This window comes from Bidens hawaiensis, unplaced genomic scaffold (genome assembly GCF_021521415.1).
Source record: "Bidens hawaiensis isolate Kalapana, Puna unplaced genomic scaffold, B.hawaiensis_p1.1 tig00024852_1, whole genome shotgun sequence".
Classification (NCBI taxonomy): Eukaryota; Viridiplantae; Streptophyta; class Magnoliopsida; order Asterales; family Asteraceae; genus Bidens; species Bidens hawaiensis.
In genome coordinates, this window is record NW_027493945.1 from 233,325 (window position 1) to 257,839 (window position 24,515).

The 24,515-nt window shown below is 34.4% G+C and overlaps 1 protein-coding gene across 1 annotated transcript; it reads left to right on the forward strand.

Moving 5' to 3' along the window:
- The first annotated feature begins 16,889 nt into the window (after positions 1–16,889).
- On the forward strand, positions 16,890–20,315 carry LOC143570231 (flavin-containing monooxygenase FMO GS-OX5-like). Its single transcript, XM_077055931.1, has 7 exons — positions 16,890–17,427; positions 18,285–18,355; positions 18,646–18,795; positions 18,886–18,968; positions 19,504–19,634; positions 19,732–19,907; positions 20,014–20,315. The coding sequence occupies exons 1-7, from the start codon at positions 16,905–16,907 to the stop codon at positions 20,143–20,145; spliced, it is 1,266 nt and encodes a 421-aa protein (XP_076912046.1). The 5' UTR covers positions 16,890–16,904; the 3' UTR covers positions 20,146–20,315.
- The last annotated feature ends 4,200 nt before the right edge of the window (positions 20,316–24,515 follow it).

A 24,515-nucleotide genomic window follows, 5' to 3' on the forward strand; every position in this document is an offset into this window, starting at 1 on the left:
GAATTAAATATTTAAATGTATTATGTAAAACCTTTAGCTTCCCTTTTATGTTTTATTTTATTTTCATGTGTCATAATTTCATTTTATTTTCTATGAAGAAGAGATCAACCTTGTTATCTTATATTTATATTTCCACACCTAGGATCCGACTTGATACCAATAGAAATTTTATGGCAAAAAAAAGAAAAAAAAGGAAAAAGAGTTTGATTAGGGGAAAAAGAAGAGGCATAAAATTAAACAGAAATATCATTTGATTCGTTGAACTGAAAAAAAAAATAATAACTAAACAACTAATAATACACCTTTACATGAATTGACTTTAAAAAAAATCATGACAAAAGAACTCAAAAACCATAACAAAATTAGTCTCTCAACACCTTCACCACACACTACTTCAACACCATGTCACACTTACCACTTTTAAGCTGGCTTTAAGAAACTTTTTTCCAACTTGGCTTTTGCTTTCAAACCCACATTGTTTTGCACCTCACCTTTTTCACGCATGCCACATGGTGGTTGTTGCTACAACTATTCGCCTAGTAGGCATTGGCTTGTTGAGCTAGTTAAAAACTTCACGTTTCGATCGTGAATTTAGTTTGAAAGGATTACAAAGCCGAAGCCTCATATACATCATCTGACGGTGAAGTTAGCATTTTGTGACAACTATAAACTGCATGGTAAACAATCCAAAGGTAATGTGTCATAGTATGTATGTAAATGTGTGTATAGATGGAGAGAGGGTTGGAGAAGGAGGGGAACCAAGCGGTTGTCGTCCCTTTTAGGCTTTTACAAGGTAGAAAGTGGTCAAGCGCAACAAGTTAAATATGTGAGTCCAAAGCCAAATCCCGAGTTTAAGTTGTACATTTACGAATACCTTAGTGTAATATGATTTAATACTGACTATGATATACAAGACTCGCTCTACATGCCTGCATCTCCAGCTTCTTTTTAGTTGCTTATTCTTTGTCATGTTAATTGCTCACGTGATTTCTCATGAATGCTGAGAGTTGATGTTTTCACCAATATGTAATTACTTTAGTTGGTTTAGGCGATACTTGTTTCGAATGTTTAGACTCATTATATATGTAACTAATGATAACAAAATTATTTATCAAATCTTTACAAATAATGCAGCGCAAATAACACTAGCATATGGTGGTAGGACCAACATGTTCTCTCAATCTTAATGATTCAACACTTTAGCATGTGCAATGGTGAGTGGTTTGTATGAACTATGAAGTCTTGGGATATCATCATCTCACCCTGTATGAACTATCACATGCAAAATCACAAGTTTGTTGCCTATTATCTTTTGGCCAATGACAAAAGTATAAATCCAGAGCACGAATTTGAATCATATAATGATCAAACAATCATTACACTATTTATGTACAAATATATTATGTCATATGTATCATTTCCCTTAGAAGAATAAAAGCAGAATAGCACATCAAAACAACTTTTATATTCTTTATTTTGATATCGGACTGACAATAGTACAAGTTCAACCAGTTAGAAGTCATAAATTTAAACATGACTATCAACACGCGGTCAGGTTTTATTCTTAACAACTTGCCTGTTTTTACCGGTTTAGTTTTAAGAGTTTTGACAGTTCTACAAAACCGGCTCACATCCAATTAGTGATTGAATTTTTCAATATCATCGAGTCATCGGGTTTTAGCTTATAGTAATGTATACTTAAAGCTTAGAGTAATGTATAATGCATACAATTTTTCATTATTTACAAAAGTCAACTGTTTTTAGGATATATTTATTATGATTTTAATACGTATCATATATGTTGTAAGAGCATTTCCAACCCATTCTCTACCCTATATCTATATATATCATATAATTACACTAAAAATCACCATTTTTTCTTTACCCTGTTTAATTAAATAATATTTTTTATATCTTTATTATTATCTTTTCTCTTTCCTCCACTCACAACCACTTTTAGAAAATATTAAAAAATTATACGGTATTAACAATGAATTCCCAAATTTAACTTTCTCCTATAACATTTTCTCTTTTCTCTACTCACAATCACTCATAACCATACCATATAATTTACAAATCCCCCTCACATATTTTAAGAGAATGGGCTGAGAATGCTCTAAGGTTATTAAAGAAGACAATATTACCCAATATTCCAATAACAATATGAATTTAAAACTATAGTATTTTGTATTTCTTTATTCATTGAACGACAATCTAATTTAATCTAATCTAGTTCTAATACTAATACTATATTAATATCTATTACGGGACTCTTAACTTTTAACCTCAAACACGGGGCACTGACTTTATAACACAGCATGATGCTATGATACTATTTGAACAAATGTGCACCAACTCTATAAAAGAGTGAGGAATTTTATTTTTATATTTGATGACGTTTGCCTTTTTAAATACAAAAATGAACAAAAATAAAACTTGAGTTAGTTAACATATGACAAAACAATTTTGGTTGGTGTTTGTATTATCTAAGAAGATGTTTAAATTATCAACAATCTTATCCAACTATTTAAAACATTTTCAAAACTTTGTCTTTTGGCTTACATTAGACTCATGCTTATATCATCAATCATCAGCATATAGTGACAGTGAGTTTATAATACTCTCAGTTTCATGATTGGAAGTTCTACATTTCTCGTCCCTTAATTTGTAGTTTTTCTTTTCTTCTTTTTTGGAAACGAAATTTATTCAAACAACTAGCAGGATGCTAGAAACCAATAAAAAAAATGAAAGTCACATAGAGTAATTACATCAATTTTTCCATACAATGCTTTTAAACATAGAATGATTTTATGTCTTCGACTGTTCTTGCAAGACACACTGGTTTGTTAGAGAAGATAGTTTCGTTTCTGATCTTCCAAATACACTAACAAGCCATGAGGATGATCCCGTAAAAGACCTTTTCTTGCAATCACCCGCACTGTTGTTATCTTGATCTTTGAGCAAGCCTCTAACCGAAAAGGCATATATAGGAAGAACTCTACACCAATTACTAATACATTGCCGAACCAACATGGTGAAATGACAAGATGTAAAAAATGTTCGCTAGTCTCTTCATAGTCTCCCGCAAAGTCTACAATTCACCGAGTCCACTTCGATAGTTTGATTTGATAAGCCAACAAGAGTTGCTAGCCTATCAATGTCCACTTTCCAAGCGAGGATGTTAATCTTTTTCGGGAGCCAACTATTTCACTTCATAAGAAAATTATCGAGGGCATTTGTGAATGTGAACAAGAGTTTCTTCATGGGTGCTACCGAAAATATACCCGACGTATTTTAGGTCCAATCCCAACCGGGATAGAATTTGAGGAGCTAGAGCAATTAATTTCAAGCATAGACTTAATTCTCTAAATTCCTCCATAGCTAGTGATTGGAAATTTAAAAACTGTTATCAAATCTTTAAATCTAAAAATGTATACACCAGATAGTATAATGAATTGTGAAACAATTTAGTTTTATGATATAGAATAATAGTAACGTTTATAAAACGAGACAGGGCAGATTTTATAGAGACCACGTGTGGGACGGGGACGCATGAATGATCTCACATGGATGCCCTTCATTAGCCTCTACATCACATGTTGCTCTTTGGTCAGTCACATTCAAACTTAATTATCAAACATCACAAGTTTTAACTTTTATTAGACAGAGACAATTGGAGCACCCTTAAGAATCCGCCCGTTGATGTGAAATCTTATCTTTTATTTCTTTTCTTTTTTTTTTATATTTAAAATATAATTCTTATACAACATCATAAGTCTAATATAATTTCAACATATCTGTTAATTTTATCCGCATTTTCATACAAATTTTATTACATATACAGTATATAATGTACTAGTTTGAGACTTCTATACCACACAGGTAATTTTTAAAAATATAATATTTAATAAATAATCATTATGCAATAAATAGTAGGGATACTGGATTTTAATAATCTAAATTTTGTTCCATTGGTCGACACTAAGCCATACTTTAAAAATGTACAACAACAGCTTCAAGTTTTAACTTATTGGCTGTCAACAAGCTTTCACTAGCGGGGTTAGATTTCGTTACTTTTGATGACATGTACGATAATGTGGCAAAAATAGTGATGTGAACTGCTTATGTTGATTATATCCTTGAGACATGGGCAAAATATAAACCCTATTATGTTTATTCAATCATAAATATGAATTTAGACATCATAGTAACATAACTCACTTGTAGAAATCAAGATCATAGAGAAGGATGATGATGCCATGATGAATCCTGATCCGATTCCCGTTATGATGTTACTAATTGATGGAGATCTTAGAGAGAAAGTTATTCGTGTGTGTATTTTCACTGTAATTGTTATGCAATATATAATGGTGATGTGCTTGATGTAGTTTAATAATTATTAACTAAATTAACTATAAATAAACACTAAGTAATACTCTAGACTCTCTAAAACTCGACTAAACTACTAACCGGCAAGTGAACCGGTCGACTCTAGTAAAGCTAAGTAAGTCCAGATATCGAACCCACGAGACTCTCTAAATTACGTTTATTAGCTAATTAGACTCGACTACAAAACACGACTTATTAATTATATTTGTTTTGGGGGTTTTTATTTAAAATACTAATTTAATACTATAATTAAAAACTAATTAAGAAAACAAGTAATTTAAACAAAAGAAAAAGTTTGGTAATTAAAATAAGATGATGTTGAGAAAACTACCTATGCTAGAATCCCCTAAATTTCAGTAATGAATTAACCCGGAAAAATATTTAGTTATGGACTGGGATCGTAAAATAGACACTTAAAAGAAAACCCGAGCAGGACCCCTGACCCTTCTCAAGAGACACCTATGGGTTTCTAACAAGTTTTAACACACACCAGTTATTAGAAATCAAGTTTCCTTACGGTCACCTAATTAATTATGATCTAGTTCCTTTATAACGAAATCCTACCTTATAGCGCGGAAATCAAAGGCAATTTAAAATATTTAATTGACTTAATAGACAATAATAAATAATCAACCCTAGATGGACTCCTTACGAAGAACTAAATCTAGCAAGATTAAATAATAAAGATCTATCAATAACCTAGCACTTTACAGATTTTAGGTTAGCAGCACACTTAGGTTTATTTGACAATATTATTCCTATGACCTTATCACGAAATCAAATCATAAAATAATCAAGAACACAAAGTAATTGATCTAATAGCAATCCTATCATATGACAAACAATAATAAAGGAAAACTATGGAATAAAACTCATCAAAAAATCCTAAGCATTCATACACATCAATTAATTATAAATAAATCTTTTACTAAACCACAAAAACCATAACGTAAATAAATCCCAAGTCAAATCAAAACATTAAAGTAGGTTCATCATAACCTAACCTAGGCAGTCTAAAGGTTTAGCCAACAACCATACTCAAGAACAAAATAAAGTAAATAGGTTCAAACAATAAATTCATGACGAAAATAATGGATTCAAACCAAATAATAATGATTCTTGGATGAGTCGGTGTTGAACCCGGACTAGGTGCTCTCTCCCTTGCTTTGCCTTCTGTCGAAACTCCTCACAAAAGCTCCTGTCCCTTTTTTGCGTCTCCCTCTAAACCTTCTGTTCGTCCTTCTCTGCCTTCTGCCTTCTGCCTTCTGCCTTCAATGTCCCCCTCAAAAGAAGAGATCCCCCTTTATAGTAGCCGTCACCTCTAGGTTATATCAATTTAGAATATTAAAGTCGGTTAAAAAGAATGGTCATCGTGGGCTTTGTGTATTCACCAGTGGGCTTATTCAATTTTAATCTTTTGAACTTAATCTCTTTAAGCCAATCAATAATATTTAATTTTGCAATTTTTTCCAACGTCGCCACATGCATTCACTGCAAAGAAAGTATGAATCATTTCATGTATATAATATATAATTTAATATAAAATCTAGTTCAAATAACACTATTTTTTACTTTATTGGATCACGTCTAGTTCACGTTCTTGTGAGACAGTGTTTAAAAATTCATTGTAACTAAATACAACTATATTTTTATTATTTACTTGCCGGACACAAATTTAGTAAAATTAATCTATTTTAACTCATTAACTTTTGAAACCTTTAAAATTTTAGTGTGAGTTAATTAAGAATAATATTCAATAATACATGACTCAAAAGTACCTAAAAGTATAGGGAAAATTTGTATAATAATATGTATATTTTAAACCACATCAAATGGAAACCCTAATATATATATATGAGTATGTCCATCAAATAGCCCTTATATTTTATGAGCCCAATTAGGTTGCTTGACTAATCTTATCTTACTATATTAATAAAAGAAAATGTTAAAGTTTAGGTGTCAAGCCTACATTTCTCCTAATTCATAATCTCTCATCTCATTCATTCTAACTATTCATGGGTCAAAACTATTTTATTAATTGGGTTATAACATAGTGTAGATTTTATTTATTATTCAGTTAAGTGTCATTTTCATATATGAGCTTTGACCAACTACGCAACTTTAGTACATTTTTTTAATTTCTTACAAATCAACACCTGACGTTTCCAAAATCATGTTATTTTAATATTTTTCGTTAACTCTGTTTGTTTTCTGCATTAAGTTAGGGATAAAATTGTACTTTTCTATTTCTCATTTACTTAACGCTATGATAGAAAATAAACGAAGCAAACTACTTTTAAATAAAATGAGCAAATCGAAACCACTTTTTTTTTAACAAAAATAAATTAACTGGGCCACTTTTTTAACAAAAAAATAAACGAACCGAACTTATTTTTTAGCAAAAATAAACGAAGCAAACCACATTTTTTTTAACAAAAATAAACGGACCGAACTACTTAAAAAAACAAACAAACAAATCGAACCACTTTTTTTTTGACAAAAATAAGAACCACTTTTTTTAGCAAAAATAAATGAACCGAACCACTTTTTCTTTTCTTTTTTTTTTTGACAAAAATAAGAATCACTTTTTTTTAACAAAAAATATATCAACCGAACCACTTTTTTTTAACAAAGTAGTTTGGTTCATTTATATCGAGCCAGTTTGAGAAATAAAAAAATTAATATTTTATCCCTGAATTAACGGAAAAAACAAACAGGGTTAACGAAAAATACTAAAATAGCATAATTTTGGAAACATAGGTGTTGATTTCCAAGAAATTTAAAAAAGATATTAAACTTTCGTAGTTGGTCAAACCTCATATATGAAAATGACACTTAACTCTTCATTATTTAAAGGTATGTAAATGTCACATTCAAGCTGGTACCATCAAAGTGGTTTTCCATTTATCACCCCGTCTATTACTCATTATAGTTAAATATGAACTTAATGTAATTTCTCATGTAGCAGTATTTAAAAGATGATAGAGCATAATGTCATTAAAAAAATATAAATGCATACCATCATGATATTTACACACCTTTAAATGACGTTCGCTGGACAACCTTTTTTTGCTGCTGCTAAGAAGTGTGTGTGTATATATATATATATGGTAAGGATCCTAAGAGAACTCTTGGAAAATTAAGAATTTTGAGAACCATTTTGGACCACTAAAAACAATCTGTAAAAAAATATTTAAAAAATTATAAAACAAAAAAAAACGAAAATTTTTAAAAAGTAAAAAACCAAAATTCTTATATTTCATTCCGGTTTCATTAAAAAAACGAATTGTTTTTTTTTTAATTCGTATTATACATATACACATATGTATACTTTCATTTAATCTCTAGTTTACGTAATGTACACATATGTACATTATCATTTACCTTAAATTATACATATGTGTATGAAAAAAACATATGTTTACATATTATACATATATATATAATTTAGCTAAACCAAGAAAACCTTTTTTTTTCGTTTTTTTTAATTCGTATTATACCTATACATATGTGTATACTTTCATTTAATCTCTAGTTTACATAATGTACACATATGTACACTATCATTTTCCTTAAATAATACATGTGTATAGAAAAAAAATATATGTGTACATATTATACATATATGTATAATTTAGCTAAACCGAGAAAAAAAAATTTCGTGTTTTTTTTTGTTTTATGATTTATTATTATTTTTAGGTTTTTTTGTGGTCCAAAATGGTTCTCATAGTTATCAATTCTCAAAAAGTTCTCACATGATCCTTATCATATATATATATATATATATATATATATATATATATATGTATATATATATATATATATATATATATATATGTCTACATTTAAAGCCCTCACGTCGCTCCCGTATCTCGTGCCACCAAATTGCTCCATTCATGAATACTGGCTTCTCATTCATTCACCATTTAAAAATTCGCGCGTCATAGGTACTATCCATGGGTCTTGGTACCCAGATTAGAAAAACGGGTTAGAACCTCTCATTCCATTACACCCATACGCTTTTTAAGTGTCTTCTATTACCTCCTTAATCGATCCCATAATCTTCTCAATAACCTCAACCCTGACCTCATCCAATCCGGTATCCAACAAACCCCACAAGCTTTACACCCAATTCGTCTTATTCACCTCTTCAATTGGCCAATTCACGAACTCGGTCTTACTCAAAACCCTAATTCGTTATTGATTATGTCCATGGCGTTGTGTAATTCGAATCAATTGAGGCTTGCCAAGGGTTTATTGAGCCAAATGATCGATACCCGGATGCCCGTTTCGGTTATTATCGATTCGATTGATGGGTTTTGTGAGAATGAGAGTTTTGGTTTGAAATTTGGGTGTTTAATGTGTGGAATGGGGTTGATGGATATAAGAGTAAAGGGTTGTTAGATGAAGCTGTGCGTGTTGTGTTACGGCTTAATGTTAAGGAGCGGTTTCCGGATTTGGGTTGCATTAATTCGTTGGTGACAGGTTTGGTGAAGTGTCGGAAAATAGAGTTGGTATGCAAGGTGTGTGATAAAATGCTTGAGTTGAAAATTGTTCCGGACATGTATATTTATACGAATGTGATTAGTGGGTTGTGTGAAGACTGGAAGTTGGTCGAGGCGAAAAGGGTTTTTGGCAAGATGACGGAGAATGGGTGTGAGGCGAGTTTGGTGACGTATAATGTGATTATTGGAGGGTTATGTATAGGCAGGTGTATAGACAAGGCATTTGAGCTATATATATGCAACAATTATAGATGGGTTGTGTAACGTTAAGAGATTGGAAGAGGCGAATAGTGTTTTAGAAGATATGTCGAAGACGGGTGTGTTTCTGGTTTGGGGAATTAGGAAGTTTGATGTGAATATCATATTAACATCGTTTCCTTGATTGGAGATATTTTGGAGTTTGTTTAAAAAGTGGCTGTTTGACTTTATTTATTAACAAACGGGCCAAAACGTACTGATTATCTGTTGCTCACTATTTTTAGAAGTTGTTGTAGCTGATTTTTACTGTTTTAATAAGTCAAAACATGCTGAATTTGCTAAAACGAACTGAAATATGCTGTTAAACATACTTAAACTCGCTGTTTAAGTGTTGAACTGCTGTAAATGTGCTGAAATCTCATGTTTTGGTGCCGAAACTTGCTGAAACCGTTGTAAAACATGCTGAAATGAGCTGTTTGATGCGCTGAAACGTATTGAACTACTGATAAACGTGCTGTTTAACATGCCAAAGCTGCTGAAACGTACTGAACTGTTGATAAACAAGCTGATTAAGTGCTGAAACGTGCTTAAACTTACTGAAACGAGCTGTTCGTGTTCATTTATGTTTGTTTGTTAAAAATATAAAAAAAACTACGCATCACAATTGAAATTGCTCAAACATTAAAGTATAATGAACATTACAAACTAATTGTACTAAACAAAAACAAAATAAAACAAGTCATTACAAAAAATAATATAACAAAATGATTAAAAACAAAAAAACCTAAATAAACCCCCTTAACACGGGGACCAATACCTAGTGTATACACACACACACCACATTTTAAAAAACTTTTCTAACATCCTAGATATACAACCCAATTTAGTATGGAGATTATAATAATATTAAAATAATAATATTATTAAAATATTGATTATAGGGACTAAGTGATAGCACGTGCAACAAACCATAAGTTGATATCGCACTGAGTACCTACTAAACCGTGAGTTTCAAGACTCCTCTTTTTAAACTGTTTTACGAACTTTTTGGGTGAACAACATATTTATATATATTTATTTGTTTGGAAACGTATTATCATAGAAATTGCCTAAGTGCTGACACATGAAAGATCCCTATAATAATTGATTATGAGCCGGTGAAATGTGAATAGTACTATTGATTATATACATGACTCTATATAAGAAGAACTCAATTGAGTATGCCGCGAATGCCAAGGTTCTTGTAATGTCCGTTAATTTCCGTTAAAAGGTTCTAACCTTGTAGTGTTATGTATACCTTCCGGCTTAATCCGGAATTATTCGGGGAGCTGCTTGACACCCTCGTAAGTCCATCATACTTAACCTTTCATTCAAGTTTCAACCTTTAGAAAAGTGAAGGGGCTAGAGTGTAAAATGATTTATTATATCACAAAAAAAAAAAAAATAAGAACCCTAACCCTTGGCTGGTCTGATCGGCGCCCCTCACAGCCCCCCCCCCTCTCGTTTTGCATGCAACCAGCCATCATCCGGCCTCCAAAAGTTCAATTCCAGGTCGGTACTAAACTGCTACAACTTTTTTTCACCTTAATTCATCCTTATGGCTCGTTAATTGTCGAAAAAACGGTTGTTTAAGGCTTACCGGGTGGCTGCCCTTTTGAGCACTTTCGGGACTGTTTTGATTGAGGTTTTCCCACCAAATTCTTCTTAGGTATGTCAAGTATAACATACTTTAATATCGTGAGCATTGGTGTTCGTTTGATGGGTCAACTAGTGATAGTTTGAAAGCTAGTATTCGGTTATCTAGAATAGTGAATTGTTGCGTTTAACGCGAGGGTTGAAGTAATTAACGACCAATTCAGTTCGGGTAGCTTTAGTTTGATGTACGGGCTGTTGGAAAATTATTTTTTTAAGTATTGGGGCTGAATTGGTTATCGGTTACTCAAACGGGTCGGTACAACGCGAATTCGCGTTTGTTGATAGTTAGTGCGTTGTGCTTGCGAGTTATCAACCCATCCAACTCGTGTAGTGCTGTGTGGGCTAGTAGGCTGTGATTTTATCAAATTTAGTCCACACGGGGCTGAGTTAGATGCTAAGTGCTTAAACAACTCATAAACGCGCATTTTCGTCTCACCTAGCACTTCCGGGGGTAATTTGGGAATTTCTATTTTCGGGTTTATCTAAGGGTGGTTTTGGTAAATATAAGGTTCCGGGGGCTATTGTAATGAAATTGGTAAGGATGAATCTTAGGTAACTCAAACCCTGTTAGAACACCTCGTAGGATAAACGAGTTCATTCGGTATCGTTAGTAACTATTGTGTATAATCCGACAGGCGTGTGAATTGTGGGAATACTTAGGGGTTCTCTAGCTCGTGGTGATTTTGTGCCTCGTGTCAGGTGAGTTTATGATGCCCCTTTTCACTCTTTTCAAGTTTTGGGCTAGCATACACACCTAACTGATTTTACTTGATAAACCGTTTAAATGATTTTGCATAGGTTTACTTGTATCCTAGTATATTTTGGAATGATATATAAATATATGTATGTTCACACATGTGTTACCTTATGGCCCATAGGTTTACTTGTATTATGGTATATTTTGGAATGATATATAAATATATGTATGTTCACACATGTGTTACCTTATGGCCCATAGGCTTACTTGCTGTATGGTATTTCTTGGAATGATATATACGTATGTTTACGCATGTGTTACTTTATGGCCTATGATTAGTGATGTTAATTAGTTACTATTAACTAAGGATGTTTGCGTATGCCTAGTTTGTGTTTGCTTACGGTGGGTGGTGATCTTGACCGGGCCAAACTATACTACTCAGGTTCTAAAATCCTGTGGTGGGCCCTGGAAAGCCCGAGGGGGGAGGCTCGCGTGGCATGATCACCATCGGATGGATGTTGCGTGCATGATGATTTTGGCCGGGCCAAACTATACTACTCAGGTTCTAAAATCCTGTGACGGACCCTGGAAAGCCCGTGAGGGGGGCGGCTCGTGTGTAGTGGCGGATCCAGGATATTTTTCTAGTGGGTTCACTCATTTTAGGTGCTCTTATTTCATAAGACCAGATATAAGACTTTCCAAGTCGGTTTGACGGTTCGGGTCAGGTAAGGTTCATTACATAACAAAAATACGATACTATAGTAAAAAAAGGTCTTTAGAAACTAAAAAAAAAACACGAAATAAAATCATATTGATACATCTCGGCCAACTTTAACAACTTTAGTTTATTAAAGACACTAAAATTGTGACGTGCTCATAGATTTTCAATTGATATATCATATTTAAATGAAAAAACTAAGCTTACAGAGTTAATGGAGTTACGAAAAATTCAAAAATATGAGAAGATTCTTAGTGATCAATGTCCAGCAGTAGATAAAATATATAGGTCTTAATGCACGTATGACATGCTTACATAAGAACAAGAATATGATTCTTAGCTAAATATCAAAGTAGATAAAGGATACCATTATGCATGGCGTATTGTTCATAAAACAACCATCCACCATCATTTCAGCTACAATATGTTTTAAAAAAATTAGAAAGCAGGCTGTTGAAGATGAAGAGATTCGAACCTGGGTACTTTCAATGATAAAGCAATGACTAAATCACTAGATCACTTTTTCATTTTGTATATGGGTTCACTCTTTATTTATTTATGGGTTCACTCTAGCTTTTTATATAGACGTTCTACTAAAAATCCGAAACTCAGTTGGTTCCCGTGAACCCGGTACCTCTAACATAGATCCGCCCCTGCTTGTGTGGCATTATCATCATAAGGGGTCCCTGAAATCCTGTATCACGTGTTTGGGTCATACGCGTGTTCAGCCTTGATGTTATTATGTAGATGTTATGCGTAGGGATACATATACATATACATATATATATATATATATATATATATATATGTTATATATGTTATATAACATATATATATGTTATAGCTATGGCTACTTATCATTTACCCATTGCCTATTTATTCATATCCCGTATTATATTCAAACTCTTGGAATGTTTTATATAAATGCCGTTTATTAAAACTTGAACTCACTCAGCTCAAGCTAACTTTGTGTGTGTGTTAGTGTGAGTTTCAGGTTGAGAGGAGAATGCTTACCGCTTGGACGTGCTTGAGACTACTTGGACGGTTGAAGGCATATCTAGTCGGGAAATTTAATAATGAAATTTGTTCTTTTCAATTATTATTAAACGTATTTAAATTTGGTTTTGGGCATATCTTCCCGATTTTTGAGAACTTGTTTGATACTTATGATTTTCTGCTGATTTTATACTCTAAACTGGTTTTCGAATAAAGTGAGTTGCTTTGGGTTAAAATTTTGTTAAGTTTTTGGGAATCTTGACACTTATTATTCCGCTGTTATTTACTTTGAATCGGTTTTAAATAAAACGAAATTTTTCTTGGTTTTAAATTTTTATAAGTTTTTGACATGATTACCAACTGTAGGATTCCCGGGAATTCGGGGTCTTACAGTTCTACTGCAACCGAACAAATTAAATTGAGTATGGTTGGAATGGTAAGATTCTACTGCAACTGAACAAATTAAATAGAGTATGACTGGAATGCCAAGATTCTACTACAACTGAACAAACTAAGTTGAGTATAGTACGTATGCCAAGGTCTACTGCAACTGAACAAACGAAGTTGAGTATGGCACGTATGCCAAGGTTCTACTACAACTGAACAAACTAAATTGATTATGGCACAAATGCCAATATTCTACTGTAATTATACATGACTATATATTGATACATACACACTATGTAGTGCTAGACATAGTTACTTGAGACATGTTGTGGGCGGAAGGGGGCCCACAGTGGTTGATTGCGCGTGGGAAATTGAGGCACGTAGCACGAACAAAAAGTCACAGTCTCACTGTAGTTTTTCATAATAACATCATAAACATACAAACATAGCAATGTAAATATAAACATACAGATGTACATACAAACATACAAACGTGCATACATATATATACGCGCGTACAGGCAAACTATGATTATTATCATAGCATGCTTAACTGATTTCTCATCAACTATTTGTAGTTAACTCGTTTTAACATGCTTTTCAGGTGTCCAGAAAAGTGGAGTAGATTGCTTATATGCTACGTGCTTGGATTGTGATCGAGGCTATGTGAATAGATGTAGCCATACTAGTAAGGAGTAAAACAGTTAATGGACTGGCTTGAATTGTATCACCTAGTTTGTAAACAAAAGTTAGATCGATATAATATATTGTAAATTAGTTAGTAATGTTTCTCCATAAACAGTGTGGTTGATACCAAAGATGTCTGTTACATTACCGTTTTACGCTTCTGCATTTGTTAGTCGGGGTGTGACAAAAATTTTATGAATAAAACTTGATTTGTATAAAGTACAATTTTATAAAAAAAAATAAAGCCTTTATTACGTTTTCACATCAAAGTAAAATATAATACTTAAATCCTTTTTATTTCATTTAATACCTATTGATGTTTTAAATGTATCTTTTCAGAGTCCTAGAGTGGAACATGCACATTGGGTTGACATATAGTGTAATTTGTCATATATATTGGGTCACATGGGATTTCCCCATTTTCTCCTCGATCGAGATATCCTTAGTTTCGTCCATAAAAGATTAATTTCATCATAAAAAAATTTGGAGTGTGAAATAGATCCATTTTAAAGGGATTCGGATTATTATTATCAACTAGAAAAATTATGATTGTCTCAGTTAAACTATTACATTGAAATATCAGGCTCCATTAAAGAAAAACTAAGTGGTAACATATCTATTTTATATTATAAAGGAATCCTATTTTTAAAGATTCTTTTCACCAAACCTTTGTTAATCAATGGAGCAATATGCATGACTTCGTCAACCTTTTCATGAAATGCGTGAATTAAAAAAGAGGTTTAAATGGACAGTATTAAATTTAGGGACCAAAAACAAAACTACCAAAAAAATAATTTTCTTATCTACCTATTCTAATAAAGTAAAATAATTATGCATATGTAGCAAGCCCACATTTACTCTTATTTTTCCCCTCCAAAAATCTTATTCTCTATTCTCGTTGATTTAAGTTATCCATGGGTCAAAACTCATTGGTTTATTTGGGTTATAAGAAAATTGGGTCATATAATAACCCATCTAGCTTTTTATATTTTATTTTCTAAAATCTTTTTGTTGTTTTTTTTCTTCATTTGATTTAAGTTCGTGGGTCTAAAAACCGTTTGGATTTGAGTAAATCTTCTAACATTAGTTAAAGAATTGTATGATTTTGGATTCAAATAAATTGTTTTTGTCGTCAACCGCTTGATTTCAAAGGAGACACTTCAGATTTTTTTGGTGAAATACGTGCAGCTTTGTTTTTCTAACTGTATCAATTAAACGTAGCTTTTAAAGTTTTGTATTTGATTAAATTTCAGAAGGATCCCATTTTCTTTTCTGTTTTTAGTTGTTTATGAAACAATCAGTTTCACTTCAAAATTAGTATACTAAGTTTACTATCTACGTGTTCTGGAATCTTGTATGATTTAAAACAATTTTGAAGCTAATTTTAATCGGTTATTTCTCTTGGATTTTCAACCACATGGATAGTATCTACTTTACTATTAAAAACATTTATTTTGATATTGTGTTCTAAAATGATTATATTTATACATGCAAACTTATTTAAAAGTCAACTTGCTTGTGTGTTTTGAGAACTTTTAAGATACTTATGACATATTGCAAGTAATATCGACCCGTGTTTGAATCATTGTCTTGAATAGTTCATCAAAACCAAAGATGCAACTACAAGTTTTGGAGATACAGGTCTTCAAGTTGGTGTTTTCGGACATTGTGGATCAAAATTGAATTTTTAATTCAAAATTTAAAATTTGCATTTTTTTTTACCAACGGTAGTTTGGAAAATTTTAAAGTCAAAGCAAAATAATGAAGTCTTAATGTTGGCGTTATCATTATTTTAACTACAAGAGTTGTTGCTGATCTTGATCTTGACGTCACTCCCGTCTCAGCGATCATGAGACGTAATCTCATTTTTGTAATTTTGGATACTCTTGCATTTGAGGCCTTACAAAAAATTGTTCAAGGTTTTCATCAAATTATCAATCACCGCAACAAAGTTTTTCCTTTTCCGCTTTACGAATTTTGAAAATACAAAATTTGTTTTGCATGAAAATTTAGACACTTAGCATGTTGTAGAAAACATTGGGTTGTTGATATTCTTGATATTGCAAGATGTTTATATGATGCAATTGCTCGTATGTTGCAGAAAAGGGAAAAGCCATTGCAACTGTTGTAGAAGTTGAGACGTATTGAGGATCTTAGGTTTCTGGTTGGATGATTTTGTTTTGTTTCTTTTTTGATATATTTTTGGTTGTATAGATGCATTTGATTATATGGTGTTGTCATTAAGGATTGTGTTTTCTTCATTTGATTATATGGTAATACACACACAACTTATGAATTGACCCATGTAAGAATAAATTGGATAACGACGGAAAAATAAAGACAACTCCGAATATTGTATACAAAAGGATTTTTAAATTGTAAATTTCAAACTTAATTATATAAGAAGTATCGATAGAAGTATATAGGTAATACATTTTGCTACATCCATATTACTTAACGAAATCTTAATATTTGGATCATCCTATGTATTATACATATTCTAAATCTAAAACTAGTAATAAATATAATAACAATAATCATGCTTTTAGACATCTGTAACATCATACGGTAGATAAACATACGTCCAAAACCAACATGTGCAACCCACCTTCTACCCATTAACCATCGAACCATGCCGGATTCTCTTCATGTAGCCGTGATCGGAGCCGGCGTCTCCGGCCTAGTCACCGCCCGGGAGCTTCTCCGAGAGAACCATCGAGTCACCGTCTTCGAAAAATCTAACCAAATCGGTGGAACATGGGTTTACGATGACCGAACCGAAGACGAAGACTGTCTTCACCTTGACCCAAACAGATCCGTTGTTCATGGAAGCATCTACGCATCTCTCCGGACAAATCTTCCTCGGCCACTTATGGGATTCTCGGATTTCAAACTTGAAGATAAATCATATGGTGATCCGAGGTTGTTTCATGGTCATGCAGAGGTTTTAAAGTTTTTGCAGGATTTTGCTGAGGAGTTTGGAGTTAGTGAGGTGATTCGGTTAAACTCGGAGGTGGTGCGAGTTGAGCCGCAGGATAGCGTATTTGTGGTCGAGTGGCGGACGATGGAGGGTGGTTTGGCGGAGGGGGTTTTTGATGCGGTGGTGGTTTGTAATGGTCACCATACTGAACCTCGGGTTGCCGATGATGTTCCTGGTATGTTCGTACAAATATGTGCCATCAAAAGCGGTCGGTTTTGTTCTCTAATTATAATATCTGTTAAAGGCAGGGGCACGGGCATGGGTGTGCCATGGGTCGGTTAGGGTCATTTTTTGCACTAAAATCAAACTAAAAATCAAAATGGTGGTTTTTAGTTTTCAGAGCCGTTCGGCTTCGGTTTTCGGTTTGAGATAGGTGTGGTTTTGGTTTTACATTTTGGGCTTAAACAGTGAAAGTGGCCATTTTTGTCCTCTAATTATATTTATAAAATAGTATGATATAATTAAATGACTGCTAAACGTAACTATCCTCTGTTCCTCCCCATTCTACTTGTATTTTTTAAGTTTGTAACATTCTTTTTTTTTTTTTTTTTAAATTTGTGGTATTTTCATCTCTTTTATAGTAAAGTACAAAAATAACTTTTAATATGGTGTTTGACGGAAGCACGATAAAATTGAAGTGTAGAATACGTTTAGTCGACCTCTGATTCTTTAGGACATCAAAAGATGTTCCAACTCATTTATTGAATGTGGTAATGTAACAATTTGTTTCAATCTCATTATGTTTCATTTAGCATTATTAACATTCAATGTGGTAAGATGATCATGGTATGCTCTAAAAAGTTTGGACCCAAAAGTGGTCATATTATTTTTATTCTCTGTTTAGACTCAGTGGTCTGATCAAACTTGATGTAAAACCTTGGGTTTTAACTAGTTTATTAAATGAGTTTCAACCTATGTAAGCGCGCCTCTAGCTCATTCAAACACGACTTGACTCGAGCTTTATGATTAGTTGCTTTCAAGTAATTTATGAATGAGCTTCGTTGTCTCTTTAACTTATGTTCATAATGGTAGGTATCGAGGAATGGTCAAGAAAACAAGTACATAGTCACAACTATCGCATTCCCGAACCATACCACGATCAAGTTCGTGTCTTTACCCTGCTTTTGTTTTATTATTTCGATTATATATAACATTATAGAAAACATGCCAGATACATTAATCTGGTTATAATCTTGAACAAAGTTTATATTTGTAACAAATCATATTATTTTGATTTACATAGTTTCTGTAATTATTTAACAGTATAACACTTCTTTTATTAAAAAATGTTAGATATACATGGGTTTGTTGGTTATGTTATCCACACTAAAAACAATATGTTTACTCGTTTCGAAGTGTTACCTAACCCATTTACAATCCTTTTTGAAGCCAGGTAGTGGTCATGATTGGGAGTGGGGCCAGTGCATTTGACATATCTCGAGAAATCGCAACCACTGCCAAAGAGGTTCATCTTTCTTCGAGATCGAAAGACGTCAAACTTACAAGGTTGGATGGATACGAAAACATTTGGCAACATATGATGGTATATTGAGTTAATCATGTTTGTAAACAAAGTTTTTGATCAATTTAGTCTTCACAACGTACCAATATATATATTTGGCATCTTTAACAGATCAAACGTGTTTTCGATGACGGGAGAGTGGAGTTCCAAGATGGAGATACAATTGTGGCTGATGCTATCTTACACTGCACAGGGTATGAATTAGACTGAATTTTTTGAAGTAGGGATTTGATGAAAACCAGGGGTCATCTTTTTCTTTTTATATGCTTGAGGTAGACACTATCTAAGATAGAGATTTTGTGTATTTTTTACAAAACTGAATATATCAGAGGTACGTGGATCATCTTATGTTGTAGCGGTTGAAGTCTATATCTGAGATAATGACTTTAACAACTACAAGGTAATAATCTAGTTATCTAGAACACTCGATCGTTACCTTATGTATTGGCGACACACCCATGAAATATAATTTACCATCTTAGATGGCAGACAAATCAAGAAGTGAAGATACAAGAGACTTCATTTGCCGTCATGGGTTTTGAAAACAACGCGCTTTTTTTTAATCGAATTATAACCAATAATACACCACCCGCATTTCACCCCTACAAAACCCATTTTTCAGTTTTAGAGTTTGTCAGAAAAACAAATTAAAAAATCCTATTGTTTTGATTCAGTTTTTGTTAGGTATAAGTTTAAAGTTAAACTCTTGTATTGGTTTGGTATTTTTAGGTATAAGTATCATTTCCCCTTTCTAAGAACAAACATGGTACGTGTTGAGGATAATTGTGTTGGACCACTATATAAACATGTTTTCGTTCCGGAACTTGAAGGTAGACTCGCATTTGTTGGATTAACCTATAGTATGTCAATCATTATACTCTTTCTTTTACTTATTTTTTTCTCATTTGTCTAATCTTATTGTTTTGTTATTTTGTTCTTATGACTATTATTATGAAGATCATGGCGTTATCTTTCTAACGGTTGAGTTCCAAGCAAAGTGGGTCGCACTTGCCTTGTGCGGGAAGATATTATTGCCCTCAAAAGACGAGATGTTGGCTGATGTTTACAAACTCTATCAAGAAATGATTGAAAATGGAATCCCCAAACGCAATACTCATTCACTAGGTTTTCAGGTTCCTGTCTTAAGTTAGTCTTCATTATTAATAGTCGGTCATCATTGACTTCAATGGTCAAAAAAACTACTTTTGTTGACTTCAACATTGATGGTTATGATGACAGCTTGAATACGTAGAATGGTTAGCTGATCAAGTAGGATTACATGTTGAAGATCGACTTAAGAAGATCGTTAAGAAGCTTTTTGAGAATTGGATGGCCCGCCCAAAAGGTTACAGAGACTCGTGGGTATTATAATCCCATTAATGTCGATTTAAGAGAAGATTATTGATTAATCGAGATATATAAAAGGCAAACAATGGCAGACAATGCATTTTTCCAGTAAGTAGTCCCTTGTGTAATGTACTTGGTGTTTACTTTCCTAGAAGAAGGATCGGTCGGCACCTTAAGGTTTTGGACTTTGAGGAACGACATGAATGACGTTTTGGTTTGAGGAAAGGCACAACGTACAATATGCGAAAACCTCTGTACAAGAAGTATCAATACAACAAGTAACATGATTAGTATGTAAACAAGAAGTTATGATAACTTTAGAAACTCGGAGGTTGCTTAGTATGCAAAAACAAGTTGCACACACTTATGGACATGTAGAAAACCATGTTCTTTTTCGTAATAGAATATTAGAACTTCAAATATGTATATTTATACATGCACAAACATAATATATATACATAAGCAGTGCCGGCCCAACAGTGAAGGCAACCCAAGCACAAGCTTTGGGCTACCTGTTTTTTAAGGCCCCATATATTTTTTTAAAGTCATTTATATAACTAGGATTTTATTTTTGGGCTATGAAATAATAAGCATGTTTGGCCATGAAAAAATAAGCATGTTCGTTAGAAATTATATATTCTTTTATTTTTGGGTGCGTCTATTAAATTTAAGAATAAGAATAAATTCAAATTATATTTCAAATATTTGAATTTACCCATCTACTATAAAGATTCATAGTCATCAGTTCTATTTTCTATTTTAGAACAATTAGGAGTTTGTAAATGCTAATTTGTAGTTGTACCATACCGTAGATATTCTTTTATATATAGTAAACATATCTCCAGAAAATAATGAGTTTGATTTTCAAACCATTAGACTAATTCTTAAGTGACTACAAAGAAGGCTACACTTGTAGATAGAAATTGTTATTATGACAGATTGTATTTGGTATTAATTATAATCTGTTAGCGATTTAAATGTTTAACAATCCAATTAAAAATTTCATATATATTACATGTATATAGGGGAAAAATAGCATCCTTTTTGCAAGCTAGGGCAATAATGAAACTAACTAAAAAAGAGGCACCTATTTTTCATTTTGCTTTAGACCTCAAAAAAGATTGGGCCGGCACTGTATATAAGGTGTGCAAATAAACCGAAAACCAAAACATATTCGTAACAAAAAAAACGACCTGGATTGCGAATTCGATTTTTTATTCAGTTACAACCTTATATGAACCAATTTGGTTTCAAATTGGATTTTGGATATACAAAGTTTTGAATTTGGTTTGTTTGGTTAAACCGAATTACCCGATTTATTTTATGCAATTGATTATTTGTTTATGAGTTCAGTCTTCAGTCCAATGCTTTAAGAGTCTGATGACGTGGGTACCCCTACCCATTCACAAGCTAAAGAAGCCTAACAACTAAAAAGTCATAAGCTCCAGCTGCTAAGCTAGGAAGCCTGAAGCTTCATTACCATAATTGGACTGCTAAAAGAAGCTTCTCGCTACAGTAAACCTCAGGGTGTCACTTCTGATGTAACATAAAGCTAAAGTCTGGTACCTCTGTTGTTACATAAAGCTAAAGTCTTTGGAAAAACAACTATGCCTGCTTGCAGGCTCAAAGTAGACCACAAGTTATATCAAAGAGGGATGGCTTGTCTGAGAGTAAGCTGAAAGGAGTTAATCCATTCCTCTTATAGAAGCTTAAGCTTCCTCGGGAAGCTCCCACAATGCCTATAAAAGGAGACCCTCAAATATTGTGTTATCATCTCATTCTCTCTACTCCCTCTTCATTACAACTCTCCTACTCTCTCACTATATTCTCATACTCTAGAATAATACTCTCCAGAATATTATCTACAAAATACTACTCGCTAAGAGATCTCCCTCTCCAAAGAGTAATTATCATTAAATGAGCTGTTAGTCCTCTAAGCTGCTAGGTCCACCAGCTGCTGAGCCATAGCACTATTAGCTCACTCCAACCCCAATGACCCGTCATCGGTTAAGCAGCCTGAAATCGTCTCAGCTGCTCTCTAATCGTCGTGTCTCAACCACTATCGTCTCTTGCATTCTCTATCTCTAGTATACACACACACACACACACATATAATTTATATACTTTCATGGGATAAATTACTAGTATTGAGCGTCGAACGGTGGTCCAGAGACCTCGGTCTCTAGTCCCTTCTAACAAGTTCTTTCGTGTTGTAGGTACAAGCTGGAAGGTGACCCTCGAAGCGTTCATATCATCACCCTACCATACCTTCATTGTCGCTATACACGTTGTAGCAACAAATGGCGCCCACCGTGGGGCTGGCACTACTTAGAACATGAAACTCTTTTGTAGTTTTGCTCCAAATGTTCCTAAGTTCTTCTCTTTATGAGTACCAAAGACCTATGAGTACCACTCGGATCTCTTATGTATTTAACTGCGTCTCGACCTGACATAATGTTTGTTGTTTGTTTTTGTGCCAGGTATCAGTCGAGTCCTCGAGTGATTCATATGGCGGCTGTGAAGCGTACCATGCACTATCTGAGGGGTAATCCTGACATCGGGTTATGGTATCCCAAGGATGATAGTTTTGATCTGAGTGCTTACACCGACTCGGACTATGGAGGATTCATGAGGAGGGGGATAACCCCGCCTTAGATCCTGCTATGCGCGTAGCTATCGAGGATGAGGTTTACCAGGTGCTCCATAGCGCCATTCCCGAGATCGTTGCTGAGGCCGTCAGGGCCATGGAGGAGTCACTAGTTGGTAAGGGTTTGGATAAGGGAAGGAAGAGTAAGGAGGTGCAGGTAGAAGAGGAAGAAGAAGTATATGTGCCGAGTGGGGATGAAGATGAGGTGCGGACTATTAGTGTATCTACTCGGGGTTGCTCGTATGGTGACTTTAAGAAGTGCGACCCCCTTCTTTCGATGGCACTAAAGATGCATTGGCAGCACATCAGTGGGTGAGAGAGACGGAGTCTGTTCTGAGGGGTAGTAAGTGCAAGGGGGATGATATGGTGACTTATGCTACTGCCTCGTTTCGTTCCGAGGCACTATGTTGGTGGGATAACTTGGCCCAAGCTATGGGTGATCGTTCGATTAGGAGGATGACGTGGGATGAGTTGATTGGTTCTCGATCAGTTTTGTCCTCCGCATGAATTGGATAAGATAAAGCAGGAATTCTTGACCTTGGAGGCTGGTACTATGTTGCATCGGGAGTATACCACCAAATTTAACAAGATGGCTCGTTTATGTCCCGATTTGGTTACTCCTGAAACCAAGAGGATTAAGAAGTACGTGAAGGGGCTTCCGGTGGACATTCGTAGGGGTTTGTTGACTACCGACATGAACTCTTTTCACTCGGCGGTCACTTTAGCTGGTACGCATATGATCAGAGGAAGAAGTTACCGCTGCCCGAGAATAGGAAGGTATGGAACTCAAATTCGTACGGTAAGCGGCCCGAGGGAAGCAATTTTAATCCGTCTGAGAAAAGGGTAAAGACAGAGACTTCTTGGTTTAAAAGGGGTGTGGAGTTCGGTAATTGCAAGAAGTGTGGGAAGCCGCACAAGGGGGAATGTAGGATTGGGTCCGGCACTTGTTTTCGTTGCGATAAGGTAGGACACCCTCATTTCGAGTGTCCGACATTGACCTGTTTCCGCTGTAAGGGTTCGGGTCACTTGGCATCAAACTGTCCTTCCAGTAAGGCGGGGGGGGGGGGGGGGGTCCGGGCAGGGGACTTCCTCGAGGGGGAAGATGGATGAGAAGCTGAAGGCCAGGGTAAGGGCCTTCAACATCTCCAAGAAGGAAGCGAAAGAGGATGCGGAAGTCGTCTCAGGTACTTTCTCCTTATTTAGCTTTCATTCCACCGTTATAATTTTTTGTTCCTTTGAAATCGTATGTGTTGACCGTGTAGCTAAGAAGTAGTATAATATCGTCCCAGGTACTTTCCTACTTGATGAGTTACAGGCTTCAGTTTTATTTGATTCGGGCACCAGTAGGAGTTTTGTGTCTACCGCTTTCTGTTCCTTGTTTGATAAATCACCCGAGCGCGTAGTCGATGGGTTTGAGGTTGAGGTCGCCGTAGGAAAATCCGTGTCTGTGTCTAGGGCTATTCAGGGTTGTTCCATCGAGTTGTCTGGATATAGGTTTCCGGTGCGATTGTATTTGATGCCGCTTGGTTGTTTCGATGTGGTGCTCGGGATGGATTGGCTCGCGAATGTTGATGCTCAGATCATTTGTGGTCAGAAACTCGTTCGTCTAAGGGCCCCGGATGGGACTCGAATTACGGTCTTCGGTGATCGGAATGTTGCGACGCCACATATTATATCCATGCTTAAGGCGGGAAAGTTGATGCAGCGGGGGTGCGGGGCGTATCTGGCGTATGCTATGGATGTGAAT